This window comes from Heteronotia binoei, chromosome 5, assembly GCF_032191835.1.
Source record: "Heteronotia binoei isolate CCM8104 ecotype False Entrance Well chromosome 5, APGP_CSIRO_Hbin_v1, whole genome shotgun sequence".
In the NCBI taxonomy this organism is placed as follows: Eukaryota; Metazoa; Chordata; class Lepidosauria; order Squamata; family Gekkonidae; genus Heteronotia; species Heteronotia binoei.
Genome location: NC_083227.1, coordinates 146,143,220 through 146,163,025, shown reverse-complemented (window position 1 = coordinate 146,163,025; position 19,806 = coordinate 146,143,220). Strand labels below are relative to the sequence as shown.

Genomic DNA, 19,806 nt, shown 5'->3' with positions numbered 1-19,806 from the left:
AGTAGCATCAGTGAATATGTATTGGATTCTTTACATATACACGTGTGAACATCCAATTTCATTTTTAATGAAGTCTTTGTACTACTTTTCATTTTTTATTGATAACTTTTTATCTTTGTTATTTAAAAAAGAGAAATAAAAACTGCAACTATACATTATAGCTATAGGCTCATTTCATATCTAACTATTAAGCATACCTTACAAAGCAAATCATAACATCCAGTCCTCTGCCTTACTTCTAGAACCCCATAACCACACCAAACTCTAAACCTGTTAATAATATAGACTACCATACACATTTTACCGATCTCTTAAGTGCACAAAGCTATCTAGTCTTTTACAAGAACTGTTATCAGTGTTAACAGCAAGGGAAATGGAAATAAAATTGTACCATATTAAACAAAAAAAATTGAATTTGCAAACAAACCAGGGAAATGGTTGGCAGATAAATTGAGGGAAAAAATGATATTAAAAGCAAAAGGAGATTCTGTTTTAACGGACAGTGTGGAGATTCAGAAAAATATTATGCCTATCTGTATAAAAGACAAGGTGTCTCTGAAGAAAATAGAATATATTAGAATTCAAAATCTACCTAAAATTATAGAACAACAATGACAAACTATGAGTGGTCCAATAATGGTTAGAGAGGTAGTGGAAGCTATTAAAAAAGATGAAACCAGGAAAGGGTCTGGGTCTGGATGATCTTTTGTGTTTGTATGATAAATGTTTTAATGGGGAGGGACGGTGGCTCAGTGGCAGAGCATCTGCTTGGTAAGCAGAAGGTCCCAGGTTCAATCCCTGGCATCTCCAAAAAAAGGGTCCAGGCAAATAGGTGTGAAAAACCTCAGTTTGAGACCCTGGAGAGCCGCTGCCAGTCTGAGTAGACAGTACTGACTTTGATGGACCAAGGGCCTGATTCAGTATAAGGCAGCTTCATATGTTCATATGTTAATACAAAATATAAATGACCCTTCCAATTTTTTTGCTGTTGTCATTCTAGCTGTAATAACCACATAAAGTTTTTTTAGTGTAATCATTCAGTAAGTAAATCATAGGTGAACAGCTAGATGTACTTTGCAAGAGAACTTCCATTTCATTATGCACATTCATTATTCCATCACTTTCTGACTACTGGACAGGCCCACCATAAATGGAAAAAAAAAAAGGATCCTATCACCTTTTCACACTTCTGACAAATATCAGAATGCCTTGAAGCTTTGGCTAATTTTGCAGGAGTCAAATGCCAATGAAAATATCATTTCCAAACCATTATCTCTAATCCCAACATTTAATTATAGATATCTTATCTATCTTATCTTATAAAATGTTTTTTCCCCATTCCTTCAGTGAGATGGGCAGGCCTAAATCAGTTTCTCACCTAATTTCACAGTTCTGCTTTATCTTCTTCCCCTTCTGATGACCCGCATACATTTTTGTCAAACCTTTGGGATTACTCTGCCCACACAATATCTTCTCTGAAGCAAACATGATGTTCTTTGGGACTCTTGCCTTCTTGTCACACCAAATAAATTTATCCTATGCTAACTGAATTTTTCTCTGTGGTCTACAAAGCTTGTGGTCTACAAAGCAAGAGACATAATTTTTTTTTAAAAAAACGAATCTTTGTAATACCTTCATCTTAGTAGCAACTATACTGCCTAATCAGGATAGTCTATTTTTAAAAAGAAAGTTCCATTTTCAGAATTAATAGATTCAAATTTTACACTAGTGTATCTTCTGTCTTTCCAGAAAAAGAAGCTCCCAAATAGGTAACCCTGTCAGTCTTCCATCCCAGACCTGTGCATGCTGAAATACTTTCCTTTTCCTCCAGTGACATGTTAGTCACCAATAACACTGTTTTCCCACATTAATTTTATAACAAAAAAATGAACCATACCGCTGATACTTATTAATGCTACATGGAGCTGCAAATTTAATGTTCTGCTCTGTTTAGGATAGCCTGTGTTCCATTTCCTGTTAAGTATTATTATTTTGCTTTCTTCCGTATTTTTGGAATGTTGGTATCAAGTACTGACATTAATAGATCATCTCAGTTTTTGTTACAGCTTGTTTGGCACTTTGTAAAACAAATCTGTAGTACCTAGTACTGGGGAAATGGTACTAAAGAGATTTATTAATATTTATTCATTATATACCACTTGGGCCTGCTGCAGATCAGGAAGTCTGTCAGAATTGCATATTCCCCTTTAAGTACTTGCTTTATGTAGAACAGGGGTCCTCAAACTACGGCCCGCGGGCCAGATGCGGCCCGCTGAGGACATTTATGCGACCCGCCGGGTTATGGCAAAATCAGCCGGAAGTGACGTTCGACCTAAACTTGCATTAGCAACGCACACTTCCGGCACTGGGCTGAGGCGGCGGAGACAGAGTGTGAGGTGATACCAAAGTGAGACGAGTTCCCAGGCCGGGGTGTGTGGTGTGGGGAAGGGAGAGAGATGCAGAAGATGGAGAACTGACAGCCCGCAGCCTTGTACAGTAACGGCAGTCCGGCCCTCCAACAGTCTGAGGGACAGTGAACTGGCCCCCTATTTAAAAAGTTTGAGGACCCCTGATGTAGAAACTAATAGTTTCAATTAGTATCATGGTCCATGAATTTGCTAACAGTATTCTGAGGCTCTGGTTGTAGAAGTAGTTTTAACATGGTGAACTATATAACTTAGTGTATTATATGAACTAATGTTGGGCTTCTTTTTAAAGAAATCATTGTGGCACCATAAAACCTATCTTCAACTCGTCAGATGTTTGGTGTTTTTAAATAAGTACACAAGGTCATGCATTGCCAAGGTAGTATCACATCATTCTCTAATCTCTGCAAGGCCAGGATCCTTTGGCTTATCTCATGGAGTTTATGGTGCAACTTGTTGCGAAAGCAACAGAGTTTTCGATTTTATTTATTTAAATATATATTCTGTTTTTCTACCGCATGGCTTTCAAAGCGGCTTGTATTGTTTGGTCTTTCCACAGCTTATGTTTACATACAGTTTGGTGGATGTCACCTAAGGGATTTCTGATTCCCCACCAAGCTATTCCTGGCGGCCACACATCTCCCAGGAGCAGCATTTTTTGTTATTTTGTGTGTGTGTGTGGCTGCACTTGGAAATCATGGCAACTTCTGGTGACTGACCCCTGCTGGGGACCTAGAGGATATTCAGAGAGGTGGCTGAATAAACCGTCCCTTGTCCTCCCGACTGGTATTTCAAGGAGGTCTCCCATCCTAGTACTTGCCAGAGTTGACCCTGCTTAGCTTCTGAGATCTGATGAGATCAGGTTTGCCTAGACTATCCAGGTCAGGGCACCAGGAGCAGCATTTTGAATGCATTTCATGCTGCAGCAGGAGAGAAGGTAGGGAAGTCCTTAGTAAGCTCGAGAGTCATGGAGTAAAAGGACAAGTCCTCTTGTGGATCAAAAACTGGCTAATTAATAGGAAACAGAGAGTGAGTATAAATGGGCAATTTTTGCGGTGGAAGATGGTAAGCAGGGGGGTGCTGCAGGGCTCAGTACTGGGTCCCATGCTCTTTAACTTATTCATTAATGATTTGGAGTTGGGAGTAAGCAGTGAAGTGGCTAAGTTTGAGGATGACACTTAATTGTTTAGGGTGGTGAGAACCAGAGAGGATTGTGAGGCACTCCAAAGGAATCTGTTGAGACTGGGTGAGTGGGTCTAAATGTGGCAGATGAGGTTCAATGTGGCCAAGTGCAAAGTAGTGCACATTGGGACCAAAAATCCCAGCTATAAATACAAGTTGATGGGGTGTGAACTTACAGAGACTGACCAAGAGAGAGATCTTGGGGTCATGGTAGATAACTCACTGAAAATGTCAAGACGGCGTTCAATTGCTGGGAATTGTCAGGAAGGGAATTGAAAACAAATCAGTATTGTAATGCCCTTATATAAATCAATGGTGCGGTCTCATTTGGAATACTGTGTACAATTCTGGTCACCGCACCTCAAAAAAGATATTATAGCATTGGAAAAAGTACAGAAAAGGGCAACTAGAATGATTAAAGGGTTGGAACACTTTCCCTATGAAGAAAGGTTAAAATGCTTGGATCTCTTTAGCTTGGAGAAACATTGACTGCAGGGTGACATGATAGAGGTTTACAAGATTATGCATGGGATAGAGAAGGTAGAGAAAGAAGTACTTTTCTCCCTTTCTCACAATACAAGAACTTGTGGACATTCAATGAAATTGCTGAGCAATTTACTCATGGAATTAGAATGGATAAAAGAAAGTACTACTTCACCCAAAGGGTGATTAACACATCGAATTCACTGCCACAGGAGGTGGTGGTGGCTACAAGCATAGCCAGCTTCAAGAGGGGATTGGATAAACATATGGAGCAGAGGTCCATCAGTGGCTCTTAGCCACAGCATATTATTGGAACTCTGTCTGGGGCAGTGATGTTCTGTGTTCTTAGTGCTTGGGGGAGGCACAGTGGGAGGCTTTTAGCCCCACTGATGGACCTCCTGATGGCACTTGGTTGTTGTTTTTTTTGTAGCCACTGTGTGACACAGAGTGTTGAACTGGGTGGGCCATTGGCCTGATCCAACATGGCTTCTCTTATGTTCTTATGAAGTTGCACTTCCTGCAGATGAAAATTCTAGATAGGATCCAAGCAAATAATTGTATGTCTCGAATTGACCCAATAGTTTTCCTACCCTTCATCCTCCATTTCATGTTAAACTATGACCCACCATCATAAATAAGCCGTTACTAATAGCTTAGCACATATAATTGAAGAGCACCGTCTGATAGGGAAACCCAGCCAAGTTATGCTATATTTTCCACACTCTTCTGAAAGTAGACACGGTTGTGTAGAAACATACCTTTAGGGAGTTTTCCCATTCATTCATTTCTTTACCTTGATTTCCCATAAATGAAGACGTGCTCTACAAACATATGCAGCAGTTAAATGCAGTGGTGATGGATAGGTTTTCTAAGTTGGTTGCAAATTGCATGGCTCCCTCCATGCGAAACAGGGTATGTAAACCAGTTTCTCTGTAAGTTCAGAATGACCTTAGAAAATACCTGAAACAGAAGCTTCTCTAGGAAACTTGTTTCACTTTCATGTAGTTTTTATTCATACAGCAGATGTAAACTAACTTTTCTGCAACAGAAATACATTTTCTCCAATTACTGGGTGCTTTCAAGGAAGGGGCTGCTCCATTCATTCTGGCATTGGAATGCATTCTGTCAAGCCCTGAGATTCCCAATAATGAAGTCCTTTGTTTTGTTTCAAATAGACTGGTTTATTTAGGAATTCAAAGGTGCCCCAAGGAACATGGTCGTTGGAAATACTAGCTCTTACATGGTGCATATATAGGGTATCATAAAATGTTACAAAAAGCGCTTCATTCAAATCTAAGATTCAAAGGGTACAGCAGTGACTATCCATTTTACTACAAAAGCATTCTCACACCACAGCGTGAACTGATAAGGAGCCTGTGAATTTTAGGGAGTGCATCTTTCAGAGGCAGCATGACTTCCCCAGTAACATAAACATTCTTTTGCCAGATGGTAAGACCTATGTGATCTCTGGGTTGTAAATAATGGAAGAGAACCAGAGTATTAGCTGACATTTGTTCAGCCATCTTATAAAACAACCGGGCTTGACACATTCAGTATGTTGCATGGCATTAAAGTGAAGGTGGGATTTCTGGGTTACATAGAACTGTAGAGGCACATTAAAGCCTCTCTTGATTTTTTACTTTGTCTCTTCCTTCTGTTGAAAAAAAGAAAAAAGTAGAAGAGTGTCTTCCCAAGTTTGCACAATGAATCACTGGTTTCTAAACTTGCATTTTTAAGAAAAGGACTGGTGAAGGGTACAGAGTTAAAATGTCCTTTGGGTTCTAAATTGAACTTTGGCTACTAATCCACACTGACATGACAATATATACAGTGGCGCCTTTCAAAAATAAACTTCAAAATGATGACCACCCCATCCTCTAGTGTACTCCCCGTCTGGGTATGTGCATACTTCTGGAACTACAGATACTACTCTAACAGTGCAGTTGTATGTAGAGTTACTCCTGTCTAAGTCTATTAGAAACAGTTCTGTAAATGGTTTGGGTAGGGACTGTGTTTTGTTTCCTCTAGCATACTGCATACTAAAAGAAATTTCAGGTGTGATTCTGAAAATCCTAGCGTTTATTCAGAAATATAAAGGCTTGTTCTGCAGATCAGTACATTTATGAGCTTAGTTGTATTCCTAACTGGTGACCTGGGCCTTAAAAACAAGTCTATTTGCATATAATATAGTTCTTTGGGTTCAGTTTGGTGTAGTGGTTAAGTGTGCAGACTCTTATCCGGGAGAACCGGGTTTGATTCCCAACTCCTCCACTTGCACCTGCTAGCATGGCCTTGGGTCAACCATAGCTCTGGCAGAGGTTGTCCTTGAAAGGGCAGCTGCTGTGAGAGCCCTCTGCGGCCCCACCCACCTCACAGGGTGTCTGCTGTGGGGAAGGAAGGTAAAGGAGATTGTGAGCCGCTCTTCTTCTTTGTCTTGTGTAGGAAGCAACTACAGGGATATAAGATTCTTAGCCATCGAAGCCATTGAAGAAAAAGTGGGATATATAGTTTCCGTAATCTAGGAATTCCCATTTGTTTTGAGGAATTTGAAAAACACACTGGGGGAGGCTGTGTAGGAACGGCAGCTTCAGGGCCTGTAGAAAGGGGGAAAATGCTGATGCTTGGGCAGAAGTGGACACCTTTACTCATAACACCCAGAGGCACTTTATCTGTAGTCATCCTCAAAAACGCTTGGGAAATATTGCAGCAAATCGGGGGAAGACAGATACAGGATAAATGGAGGGTGTGCCATGTTGTTGATCTTAGGAAAGGACTTGATGATAGCATGGGGTAAGTGCAGATTTCATGAGGTGAGGTCTTTTGGCCTCAGGAGCTTCAGGCACCCACATTGGCTAGACTGATACAGATTAGTAGCAGGCTAAGGACAACAAGTTTTGTTATCTTCTCATTTCCTTTCTAGTTAAACTTGAGCTGGCCATCACAACACCACGTTTCTCCCTTTAATGCAAACTTTTCAGCACTCACTGACCAAAATTGTGGGCTGATTTTAACTTGCCTGAATAAATTGGTTCTACATTATTGCTTCTACTATTGTAGAGAGGGTGCATTATATAAGAGAATGCATAAACATCTTTTGGCATTCATGGTTCTGTTTTTCTTTCACAGAGTGACCGCCTTCTTATTAAAGGAGGCAGGATAGTTAATGATGATCAGTCATTCTATGCCGACATTTATATGGAGGATGGCCTTATAAAGTAAGTATACAATTTTCACAGCTTGCAATCTGTTTCTTTTGTAGTGGTCAAAAAATATTCCACCCTTGAGGAAAGCTGAGATTTTAGGAATTGTTTTGTACCAGAAAGTTTCCTGTTTTAGAATGTTTCCTTAGCCACCTCAGAAAGTCCGCAGTAACTGCATTTGTGGCATGCATCACACCCTTGTCATGCACTTAACTGGTATGTCATGGTAGTGAGTAGGAATGGGGACAAACTTCTGGGTGAATTCGCCTCTTGGACTTCACTCATGCAGGGCATGGATTGCAAAAGGCATTTGAAGGGAACATTTCCTTTAAATAGCTTGTGCAAGCCATGCTGTGTGTGAGTAAAGTCCAAGCAGCAAGTTCTGGGTGAACTTGTCTCTTGGACTTCACTTGTATGGGGTGCAGCTTGTAAAAGCTAGCTAAAGGGAATGTTGCCATGAATGTTTCCCCCTTCCATTCTGCTGGCCTTGGGGTGCCGCCTCACTGTATCATGAACCTCATGAAACAAACCAGTTTGGTAAACGGGGGCTTGTGAGGGTTCATGGTTCACGTGACCCCACGAACCAGGACGAACATTCATTTTCCAGGTTCATGCCCATCCCAAGCAGTGAGAGTTTCGTTTCCAAAGAGAAAAAAAGGAGAAGAGCAAATCATGTGTGTTCTCTGGCTTGTCTTCTGTATCATAATAATTACTTCTTTTATAATTGCTGAGGATGGTAGAAGTTTGCTTTAAGAAGCTATAGCTTTTAGAGAGATTTTAGGCAAAAATTATGATTCTGTTCTTTTTGTCCGGCTTCAGGTTGTGTTTGTATAGTGCTCATTATGACTATAGCAATTAAGGGCTGAAATTTTCTAGTGTGTAAACAGATACAATTAGGACTAAATCCCAATGCAGTGAGGTCGCTGTTGTGAGGCATTTCATAGCCAGGGTCTTTAATGTTTTGAAAGAGTGGTCTCTGGCCTTAGGAAAAAAAAAGGCAATATCTTGATTCCTCTTGCAGGAAATATTTTGAAAAGTAGGAATAGGAAAATTAAATAATAAAAAAAAATTCAAGTTCTTGATGCCTAAGGAGAAAGGAAATTTCCTAACTTCTGTTTTATTGCCATAAAAAGAGTTTGAAAAGAAGCGTCTCTTGCAGATTATTCAGATTTTAAAATAGTTTAACTAAGGTCATAATATAATTTACGCCAATAATACATAGTGTTATTCCCTACAATCTCAGAAGTATGTAGCCTGTCAGGAGATAGTTTTAATGGAAAGGACTGTCTGATGTAAGCAGTAATGTGGTGCAAGCTGGGGTTATTCCTTAGGTTAGGTACTGACATGTGTTCTTGGTGTGTATGAGATTATTTAAATATGAGATTGGAATATTCAAGCATTTGTCTCCACCTTTGCCTCAACCTTCAGCCTTCTTTCTGCTATCCTCCTCCCTTTTCCCTTATACTGTTGTAGTTAAAACAAAACAAATATATTTTTATAAGCTGCAGCATTTGCACTTAAACTGAGGGGGTAGCTATGAGGTGTGCTCTGAAGAAGCCTTAGAAAAGGCCTTTGACTCCTCAGTAGAGGAGCTTTAGAAGATTTTGCCATGGCCCAGAAGGAGGAAGTTCCTGTATTCCCAAAGGGCTGGTGGCAGAGACCAGGTCAAGTCTCTGCATGAAACCTTCACCTGCTTGACTCGCAAGAATGAGAAGCTCACCCAAGGTGTGTCAACAGCCTGTTTTCACAGGAAATGGTTTTCACAACAATAATCTCAGTAATTTCTGGATGACTGAGAACAGTGCAGAACAGTGGAATAAGTTGTTCCCCAAAAGTGACCCCACTTAAACTCCCCTACAGGACAGGGAGATGTCTCATTACATTACCCTGGGAGTGAATCAGTGGGTGCAGCATTTCATGACCCAACAGTTAACATATAAAGTGTTCTGACAGATTTTCTTTGGTCATAGGAGCCAGCCCCAAAAATTTACAAGCCGAACTCATTTTTCAACCTTGTTTAATGACCACATTTTAAAATTGTTGCTACCACCAAACCTGATCCTAACATATTTATAGTTTTTGTAATGTTATTAAAGCTAGTATGTAAACACATATGGGGTAATCCTGGTTGTCAAAACAAAATCTGTCTTCTAACCCCTAACCTAACGTCTTCCCAGTTGCTCATAATTCCATTATTTCTTTAAAAAGCTTCATTTAAGTGAATGTTGGAACCAGTAGAGAAAGCACCTGGTTAAGAAATGAGGTACTCCACTACCACTGAATAGTATTAAATTAGTTTATAATTAGTAGTGACAAGAATTTATGCGCATTCATACAGCAAAATAGTCTGTTGCAAAATATAAAATAAGCTTTGGGTTGAACCCACTTTTTTTTACTCAGACCTGCCCTATTCCTCTCTTTATTACAGCCACCCTTCCACATGGCTTTTGTCCATGCATGTCCCATGATACCAAACATGGCCTTCTGTCCATTTTTTTTTACCAGTAGAAGAGCTGGTTGGTTCCAGCCCTTAGTATTTCCACTGAGAATTGTTAAGAGACACAAAAATAAATTCTTTGCTGAAAACACTAGGCAATGCAAGGACATTTATAGGACCCCAAAAGAACAGGCTTCACAATCCAGAAAAGAAATTCCTCAGACAGAGCCGTTCCCCACTTCTCTTTCAAGAAGTCCATGCAATTGTGCACTCAGTGTTCAAATACATAGCAGACTCTATAAACTCCCAGGCAAAGGTTTTGGTTTGCTTTGCAGATCTGATTGGCGTAACAAAATTCTGGCAAAACTCAGGGACTTTTAGCAGTTTTCTCATTGTTTGGAAGTTGATTTCTTTGCAACAAGTAATGCTAGTGTCGTATAACCATACCGTATATATAGTTCTGTGTCTGGATTATTTTTACAAAATATAGTGTGACAGGGATGCCAATAGGGTTGGAGCGTCATAATCTTTTGCCATCGCATGGAATACTTACCCATAAGCAGGGATTTTTTTCTGGAAAAAGAGGTGCCGGAACTCTCTCAAAAGGGAAATGAAGGAGAAACGCACAGGTGCCCCAACATTTTTTAAGAGTCTTGTTTCCATGAAAGATTCTGGAACACCATTCCTCCACACACACACCCCAAGTCTTGCCCATAAGGCCTTTAAAACTACAGGATATGTTCATGTATGTATGCACATGTGGGATTTTCTAAAGCTTTTTTGTTACCTCCCAGTCTTTCATGACAATAGTCAATTTAAAAAAAAAAAACCTTTTGAAAACTGCATAGAAACTGATCAAGTTTTAAAGGAAAAACTTAAAAATATGCATGTTAAGTGATGTCTTCATTTAACAAGGTCCTGACCATTTTTCATTCACTCACATTTGTACAGTGCATGGAAATGCCTTCATTTTCAGACCAGAAAAAAAGATTCTGGTTTTGCTTATTCATATATCCACTATTAATCAATCTGTTTTTAAGAAAATTGCTTAAACAATTGTACACACTGTTGTGGCTAATATTGCATATTCTGTGTAACAGGTTTGCCATTTTGGCTTACTCTTTTCTGTTACTATTTAATTAGACAAATTGGAGATAACTTAATTGTTCCTGGAGGAGTGAAGACCATAGAAGCCAGTGGTAGAATGGTAATACCTGGAGGAATAGATGTCCACACTCACTTGCAGATGCTGTACAAGGGGATGACAGCAGTGGATGACTTCTTCCAAGGCACAAAAGCAGCCTTAGCAGGTGGAACCACCATGATTAGTAAGTACAAGGAGTCCCACTCTCTAGGTAACAATATATTAGTAGCATACCATTGATATAATAAGCTTGTTATTTTAGTAACGAACAATGTGAACAGGCAGCGCAGTGAAAATGGAAATGAGTATGTACAGTTATTCTTTTATGTTTGTGAAATAAAATGAATAAATGATTTTTAAAAGGACTTGAATGCTGCAGATGTTATAGATAAAGCTGAAGGCAGAACATGTGTAACTTTTGAAGTGGTATTAATTCCGTTTCTCACTATGGCAAACAGACTTTAGTAAAAGTGTTTGCATTGCAACTGCCATGAGATTAGTGATATTTGTTTTGCTCCCCCCACCCCCAAAAAAACACCCGTCGTTTTGTTTTGGATTTTTTTGTTGTTTCAAGAACTCTAGGTTGGATTAGTTTCATTATTACGATCAGGGCTGGCCCGCCCACTAGGCAAACTAGGCATTTTTATTTTATTTATTTATTTATTTGATTTTTAGCCCGCCCCTCCCGTAGAACAGGCTCAGGGCAGGTTACATCATAAAAACAGTCAACAGTAAAAACAGTAAAAGACCAATTTAAAATATATAAAATCTAAAATTACAAAGACTAAGATGGCAGATTCTGCCTCACAGACGTGACCTATTGTCCAGGTCCAACAATTCTCAGTGGAAATACTAAGGGCTGGGATGGAATGAGGCGGGGAGGCCAGTAACAAGTAACACCCACTGCCTCAGCTGAAAGCTTGGTGAAAGAGCTCTGTTTTACAGACCCTGCGGAATTGAAACAGATCTCACAGGGCCTGGATCTCCAGGTGGAGTTCATTCCACCAGGCAGGGGCCAGGGCTGAAAAGGCCCTGGCTCTCAACGAGGCCAGATGGACGTCTCTGGGGCCGGGTATTAGTTGTTGGGTCACTGTTCGTAAGAACCTATGGGGCTCATACAGGGAGAGGCGGTCCCAAAGGTATGCTGGCTCCTGGTTATATAGGTCTTTAAAGGTAAGTACCAACATCTTGAACCGGATCCGGTACTCAATGGATAGCCAGTACAGTTCATGCAGCACAGAATGGATCTGTGCCTGTACAGGCAATGAAGTCAACATCCATGCATCAGCGTTCTGCAGCAGCTAGAATTTCTGGAGGAGGGTCAAGGGCCCCCTCCCCCTAGGGAAATTTCTATTTGCCTCCTCCTACCTCACAGTTTTAATGCCCAGGAATGGGCGGTGAAGCACCACGCCTCCCAGGCTCCTTAAAGGTCAGCTGATCGACAGGTAAAACTGCGCCAAAGGCCCGCAGCTCCTATGCCGGCCCTCAGGTGTGCTCACGATCAGCACGGGGGCAGCAGTGGCGAGAAGGACGAGCGAACCACTGAGAAACAGCTGCCGCTGCCTTCTCCCCACTTCCTTCTCACGTGATCCAGAAAGGAAGTGTGGAGGAAGCAGCAGTGGCCGCTGTTTCTCAGCAGCTGACTCGTCTTTCCCGCTGCTGCTGTCCCCTGCTGATCGTGAGCTTGCCTGAGATCTAGCATAACAGCTGGCCTCCGGCAAGGTTTTACCTGCCGGGGAAGACCTTTAAAGAGCTTGGGGAGTGCCCGTTCCTGGGCATTAAAATTGTGAGGAAGGAGGAGGCAAATAGGGATTTGCCTCGGCATTAAAATTGTGAGGAAGGGAGGGAGGAGGAGGTGCCACGGAGGTGGGTTGTGGCACGAGGGGGCAGCAGGCAGTGAGGCCCTGGTTTTGTGCTGAAGTTGTGAAGGGCATTCATATTTGCAAGTTATGTTAACCCTTTGTGTGTATGCTATTTCATAGTTTCTGTACTTATTCCAAGGTGCTTAGCAAATAATATGTTTTCTACAATTATCGTTTTAAAACAATGAGGCACCCTGCCCAGATGCCTCAAAGAAGAGAGAGAATGTTCTCTCAACAGACTTGAGGCTAAATACAACAAAACAAAAAGTCAAGTCCCATTTTAGATATTGCTTTTGATTATTTTTCTATTATTACTTACTTGCTTCATTTATGTCCCTCCCAAAACAGTTTACGTTGTTCTACTCTCCTCCATTTTATTCTCACCACAATCTCATGAGATAATTAGGCTGAGAGCATGTAGCTGATCCAAGGTCAGCCAGCAACCTTCCATGGCAGAATAGAAATTTGGACTGGAGGTCTCCCAAACCCTAGTCCAACCACTGAACCACACTGCACGATTTCGTTCACAGTTTAAGATTCCTGCTTGCATGTTTCCTGTGGCTTAATCCAGATGAGAATTTTAGAACAAGCTGCAAGTATGGATGCAGTTGGCTGAAAACTTCAGTTTTCTTTCTTCCTGCTCCTCCCTTTCCATTGTCGGTTGAAAGACCTGCAGTATGTGCCGCAGTGTCAGTTACATGAAATAGCTGCAGTAGAAGCTGAGAATTACATCAGGGGCAATAAAAAGGTACATTAGTCTGTATCCTAGTTTTTTTTTGGGGGGGAGGTTTAAATGGATGGCAGTGAGAGATGAGGAGGAGGAGAGGACCTGCTTCTTCCTGCTCACTTCTCAGCAGCTTGCTAAAAGCACCTGGTGCATTGCCAGAACTATTAATCCACAGCATCACAGCGCCTTAGTTCCCCCACCCCTTTCTTCTGGTAAATGCACTCTCAGTGTATCTGGGAAATTACAGATGTGAAGTATTGGATATAATTTCTTCATTATGGTAGACATTTGTGAGTTGCATATTCTGGATTATTGAAGTCTCTTATAAAATATTCTTCTTCCCAAATTTTAGTTCCATTACTGACCTGTCCACAGTATCCCTGTACCCTCTTATACTCCACTCTCCCCAGGATTTTTTGTGTGCATGCATGTACAGAATTTGCCTCATCCAATAGACGGACATTGAAATAATGCTTGATGCTTCTCTTTTCACTAGGCAACAACAGCAGTGCCTAAGAGACTATGAAGTAGCATTTACATAGCTAGTCCCTAAGGCACTTTTGCAATTTATTTTGAGAGAGATGGTTATACTTTGGTAGTTTGGTCCTGTAGAATGGTAAGGATTGGGGGACTTCATGATAAGTTTCAGAAAAATATCTGTGTTGATCAGTTACAAAAAAAATCTACAGGCATCTTTACTGATAGATACGGGGTTACGCACATGAGCACAAAACACCTCCAAAAATGCTATTTCTGGGCTTTGGGAAACCCCCAGAAATGGCTTGGGGGGAATTGGAGGTCACTTGTAGAAGAGGGGATTGGCAATAATTGCTCCCGCTCTTACAGAAATCTAGACTGAATCTAAGCCATCGTGCGTTAATATAATGTTTAATGAAATAGCAGTACGCATGTGGGGCAAAGGAATACACACCAGATGTTTCACATGATTTCATTTAGTTAGTTTCAAAAGGAATACTTTGTGCCATGTATTGCACACATGGGAGAGATGGTGAGGATACAGTCACTTTCGCTTAGCACAGTCATTAGTAATTTTAGTGCTTCTGCTGGAGAAGGCCTGGTGAGCATGTGTAAATCTGTGATGACGTTGTATCTGTGAAAACATATTTATGAATAGAATTAATTTCACCAGAATGTGATTATGATTCTTGCCCAGAGAAGATTATGCTATAATGAATCTTTATAGTGCCGTAGAATCCTAAAAAAAAAACAATAAAAAGCCCTGTGCATTCTTTGTTACTTGAAGACGGTACACAAAGACTGCTAATGCAAAATCTGCTCCAAATAGGACAGTGGGAAGTATGCAGTGCCTTTATGTTGTACTCAAGCTTGCTGTGTCTTTTCTCAGTTGACCATGTTGTTCCTGAGCCAGAGTCCAGCCTGATAGAAGCCTACGAGAAGTGGCGAGAATGGGGTGATGGGAAGGCTTGCTGTGACTATTCCCTGCACGTAGACATCACACATTGGAACGACAGTGTCAAACAGGAAGTTCAGACACTCATAAAAGAAAAAGGTTTGTCACTGCCATAGGTCAAGTGTTCTCTTTTGTGCTAGATATTTCCTTTTTTCTTACCTCATTCTGGTGTTGGCTAATTGGAATCTGTGACATCTACAGAAAATCTGATGAGTGTATATACTATGCTACAAATGCTATGGGATACATACTCTGAGTTGTTGTACCCACAAGCCTAATATTTGCATTTCTGCATTAAGTAGGAAATTTTTGGACCCAGCATATGTCTGTGGTTCTTTTTTTGGTAATTCTTCATTAAATGAAATCAGGCTGATTTGCTTATGGATAGTCTACATTTCATTACAGTGTAAGATAGGGCATGTCAATTACTGGCATAAAACCGAAGAGTCTTTAGGCACTTCTGTCTCCCAAGGCTTAACAGTACAGACAAGTGAGGTGGATGTATCTGCTGGAGCACTAGTGCAGTGTCAGACGTTATTATGTTACATTAGCATCACATTAATGCTATGGAATTGCTGGAAGATAGTACAGTGAATATATGTCTTTTAACAAATGTGTCAGAACAACAGCATCTTCTGTTGTTAATATTAGGAAAGGTTTTCAGCTCAACTCTGCATTGACCGGGGTGATCATTGCTGGAAATAACCATGTATTCCCATTACTTTGTTCTAAGTAAAATGAGAAGACTGGCTAAGCTATGTGTTTCAGAAGAATGGTTGGATAGTATAATAGGAAAATAATGATCTTTGCCCTTTGAAAAATGGTTTACGAAGTACATTATCAGTGCTGCCAATACTGTACAGATTGTAGGAGATAACTATGCCTATTACACACTTTCTTGTTCTGTTGTTCGTCGTCTGACTGTTGCTTTGATTATTATTATTCTTACAATGCAAGGATGATTTCTGTAATTTTGTGAAAATTAGTAAAGCAGACAAAAAGTGGGAAGATTCCTACCTATATTATTTCCAAACTATGGCCAGTTCAATCTCACTTAAGATTTTACATGACTAGACAAATACAGCATTCCAAAGTATCTGCTCTAGAGGAATAAACAAAAAGTTTTAATTTGTTGCCATTACTTGAAAAAAATCCCATTCCTTTGTATATGAGTAATTTCTCACATGTTTTGCAGACATATCCATTTGAATAAAATGGTTCATATTAACATTTTATTTTCTAATTTCTCTTATGCAATTTTCCATTCCTATAGGTGTTAATTCTTTCATGGTTTACATGGCCTATAAGGATTTGTACCAGATGTCAAATACAGAGGTAAGAGCTATGATGGTCTCTTGAGCTGGGTGTGGAGAAAAGTGCCTTCTTTCCCTTTTGCAGGATTGAAACCCCTATCATAGTACATTAACATATAATCCTGAGACATTTGGAAATTTTATAATGTAATTTGAAACCACACTTCATGAAGAAAAGAACCTCCATGTTCCTAAGCACTGTACCTCATAAAATCAGATGATATCTGTATCATCATGTTCATAATAAAGATTTGAAAATAAAAAGAAAGAAAATCAGATGATGGGGCTTTCATGGCCTGCATGTGAACTTTAAGAGGCATCTGGTTGACTGTTAAAAGAAGTAGGACATTAGATTACCACCAAGACTGGTCTTGTACATTATAAAACTATTTAACCCCATGATGAAGCGATTTTACTAGATCCTTAGTAGATTGCTGGAGTGTTCAATCTCTGTAGAGTGAATTCCATTTTGAATATTGGGAGGGTGGGTGAATGCTGTAAATGTATCTTCTGCAGTTGCACTCAGTATGTGGAATTATGTTGGTAAATAGCTGACACACTCAGCTGTTTACCAACATAGGCATTTGAGATGCTTAAGTGAAAGACAGATTAAATGTTAAGCTCTCTTAGCTGCATCCCTACAAAAAGGCCTGTTTGACAGAAAGCACTGACATTAACTGTACTCAATCTTGCTGAGCTGAATAAATTCAGATAGAAAGGAAAAGCCTTGGACTGTTAGGCTTCCGGTTCAATCCGTAAACACTTTCCAGAGAGTAAATCCCACTGAGTAGACTTCAGTAAAGATTCAGAATATAGCTGTTCAAGATGGCACTGTTAGTGTTGTTCAGAGGACTGAAGGTAATATGAAGAAATGAACATAAGACTTATCAGAGGCTGATATATAGTAGGACTCCTGATATTGGTATTCCAGATCCCTTGGTGGGATGTTTTGGTGGAGAGGAGAATACACATGCTGCATGAGACTGCCAAAACTATTTTGACCGTTCCATGACCTGTTGTTAGAATCTGATTTGTAGGAACCAGGTTTCTACCCACATGACTGGTAAGCCTAAGAAATGGTGGCAAGTATTTCTCACATAGCCAAGTCTAACAAACAAATCATTCTCACTCACAACTTTATGACCCAAAAGAACTTCTTCCCCTCATAACGCAAGATGCTTACCAGCCGAGCTGGCTCCACAGGGTTGAGGGAAGCCTTGAAAGAATGGGCCTTTAACCTTGTGCCCTTTTGTCACAGACCATTGATCAAGCCAAATTACCAATTAGGCAAAGGATTTGTGACATGGAATGCTAGAAAGATTTAATGGCTTCAGGATCCCTGAGAAGACAAAATTCATCATGCCAGTATCTTAAAACTTTAGGTTTCCCCCCTACAGGAGAACTTTTACATCGGCATGATGTGATGCCAAGCTGTCCATGATTTTAGAAGGGGAGATATAAGAAGATTGTATACTCTGAGAGGATTTGCCCCTGCCCTCTAGCAGAGGTGGAAACAACTGGGACATGTCTTTTTACACTGCCCTCTCTATAAACAAATTCAAGATAAGACAGTTCTTTTCCCTTGTTGACAGTCCTGTGGTAGGGGCAGACCAATATGCTTAGATAAATTATTAACTGATGAAATCTCAGTTCTAAACAAGCTAAGTGGTTGCCTGACAACAGAGGAGGAGAAGGAGAAGCAGCCAGAAGAATAAGCTGAGACAGCCCACCCACCCACCCCGATGGTGTGGAAAATTTCTAAAGCATGGGGGAAACAGACCATGGGGGCAGAGGGTGAAGACAGAGAAAGGCAGTTAGCAAAGGAATGGCCATACTGTGAGGAAAAGTGGCATCTTGGTGACTGAGAAAAAGTAGCTTCTCAGTGAGTCTAAGGAAAAGTGACTTAGAAGACTTCCTTCTCCTTTTGTCCTAAGTTTGGGACTGTTGTTTCCCTCACATTTCAATAAATGATATTTGTTTTCAGGTTTTAAATGGGGAATCTGCAGTCCTGTGACCCCAATCTGACGCTTTTAAGGGGAAAAAAATGTTACACTAAAATAAATTTTCTGTTCTAGTTAAAAAACATACAAGATTAAATATCCGTTTCCTAATACTGGATTTCTTATTGCATCTTGGTTTTCAGCTCTATGAGATATTTAGTTTCTTGGGAGATCTTGGTGCTGTAGCTCAAGTCCATGCTGAAAATGGGGATATCATTGCACAGGTAACTTTTATTCTACCTTTTCTGTGACCAGAACACATGACTTAAGGGATGGGGGCGGGGTATCAGTTCAGCCTGAGAGACTCTGTTCTGTAAGGTGGATGCTTGCATCCCAGCCAGCTAGATATTATAAAAGCCTGAATTAAAATTGTTACATTCATTAGCAGTAAGTTACTGCCAGTTAAATAAGTCTTGTCAAAATATAGGTTGCCTGAACACTTACAGCAAATGATTAATTGGTAGAGATGACAACAAACAAGTTCTGGTTCTAAGGACTTCTGCGTGTTTCACAGATAACTGGTTTCCCCCTTCTTGAATTCTGTTAATAAATTTCTGTGATTGGAATATTGCAGAACCCCCATTGTTTATTATACAGAATCCTGTTTGGAAAATGGTTTTGCAGTATGCTAATTTATACTAATAATTATAAACTCTGCTTAATCAATTTAAAACTTTAGTCATTTGGCAACCCAAGTTACATAGTACTTTACTGATGATTCATATCATTCCAATCCCACCTCTACCCCCACATTCTTCTTATTTTCAGCATAACGCACTCACCAACATTTGTTTTACTAGCTTCAAACCAGATTAAAATGGAATTGTAAAGGTGGTGGTGGGGAGTAAAAAGAGGAAAATTACTCCAATTGGCTTATTGTGGACTTTAGTTGTATCAATGTTTTATTAATAAAGCCTCTCATACTTATTTTTTATGTTTAATTTAGGAGCAAGCCAGGATGCTGGAAATGGGAATAACTGGTCCAGAGGGCCATGTGCTGAGTAGACCAGAAGAGGTAAGGTACCACAGGGTTAATCCAGAAATGCTGCCTGGGAAGTTACATTGCATATAATGCAATAAAAAAAATTCAGCACCAATCCCAGGAGAGGTAGTCTCAATGCAGATATGACTTGGTGCAATTAAGAACATAAGAGAAGCCATGTTGGATCAGGCCAATGGCCCATCAACACTCTGTGTCACACAGTGGCCAAAAAAAGGAGGTTCACAAGTGGGGCTAGAAGCCCTTCCACTTTGCGCCCCCCCCCCAACACCCAAGAATACAGAGCATCACAGCCCCAAACAGTTCCAATAATATGCTGTGGCTAATAGCCACTGATGGACCTCTGCTCCATGTTTTTATCCAAACCCCTCTTGAAGCTGGCTATGCTTGCAGCCGCCACCACCTCCTGTGGCAGTGAATTCCACGTTAATCACCCTTTGGGTGAAGTCCACACTGCTTGGGTGCACTTGCATTCTGTATCTTATTTTTGAAGCCTTCAGTTTTGGCAGATGATTTGGGAGATGCAAGAAGTCCAATATTTGATTAGATGCAGTGTACTGAAAGTTGTCTCAGTGGTGCAGCCAGTATTATACCTACATT

At 40.4% G+C, this 19,806-nt stretch overlaps 1 protein-coding gene across 2 annotated transcripts in view; it reads left to right on the top strand.

Annotated features, from left to right (window-relative positions):
- Nucleotides 1-19,806, top strand: part of DPYSL3 (dihydropyrimidinase like 3) — a 106,597-nt gene that overhangs the window by 60,176 nt on the left and 26,615 nt on the right. For both annotated transcript variants that reach the window (XM_060240560.1, XM_060240561.1), the window contains exons 2-7: nt 7,218-7,306; nt 10,872-11,056; nt 14,828-14,992; nt 16,167-16,228; nt 18,350-18,430; nt 19,153-19,221. In XM_060240560.1, the coding sequence (XP_060096543.1) occupies nt 7,218-7,306; nt 10,872-11,056; nt 14,828-14,992; nt 16,167-16,228; nt 18,350-18,430; nt 19,153-19,221 (651 nt within the window). The remainder of the gene's footprint in view (nt 1-7,217; nt 7,307-10,871; nt 11,057-14,827; nt 14,993-16,166; nt 16,229-18,349; nt 18,431-19,152; nt 19,222-19,806) is intronic.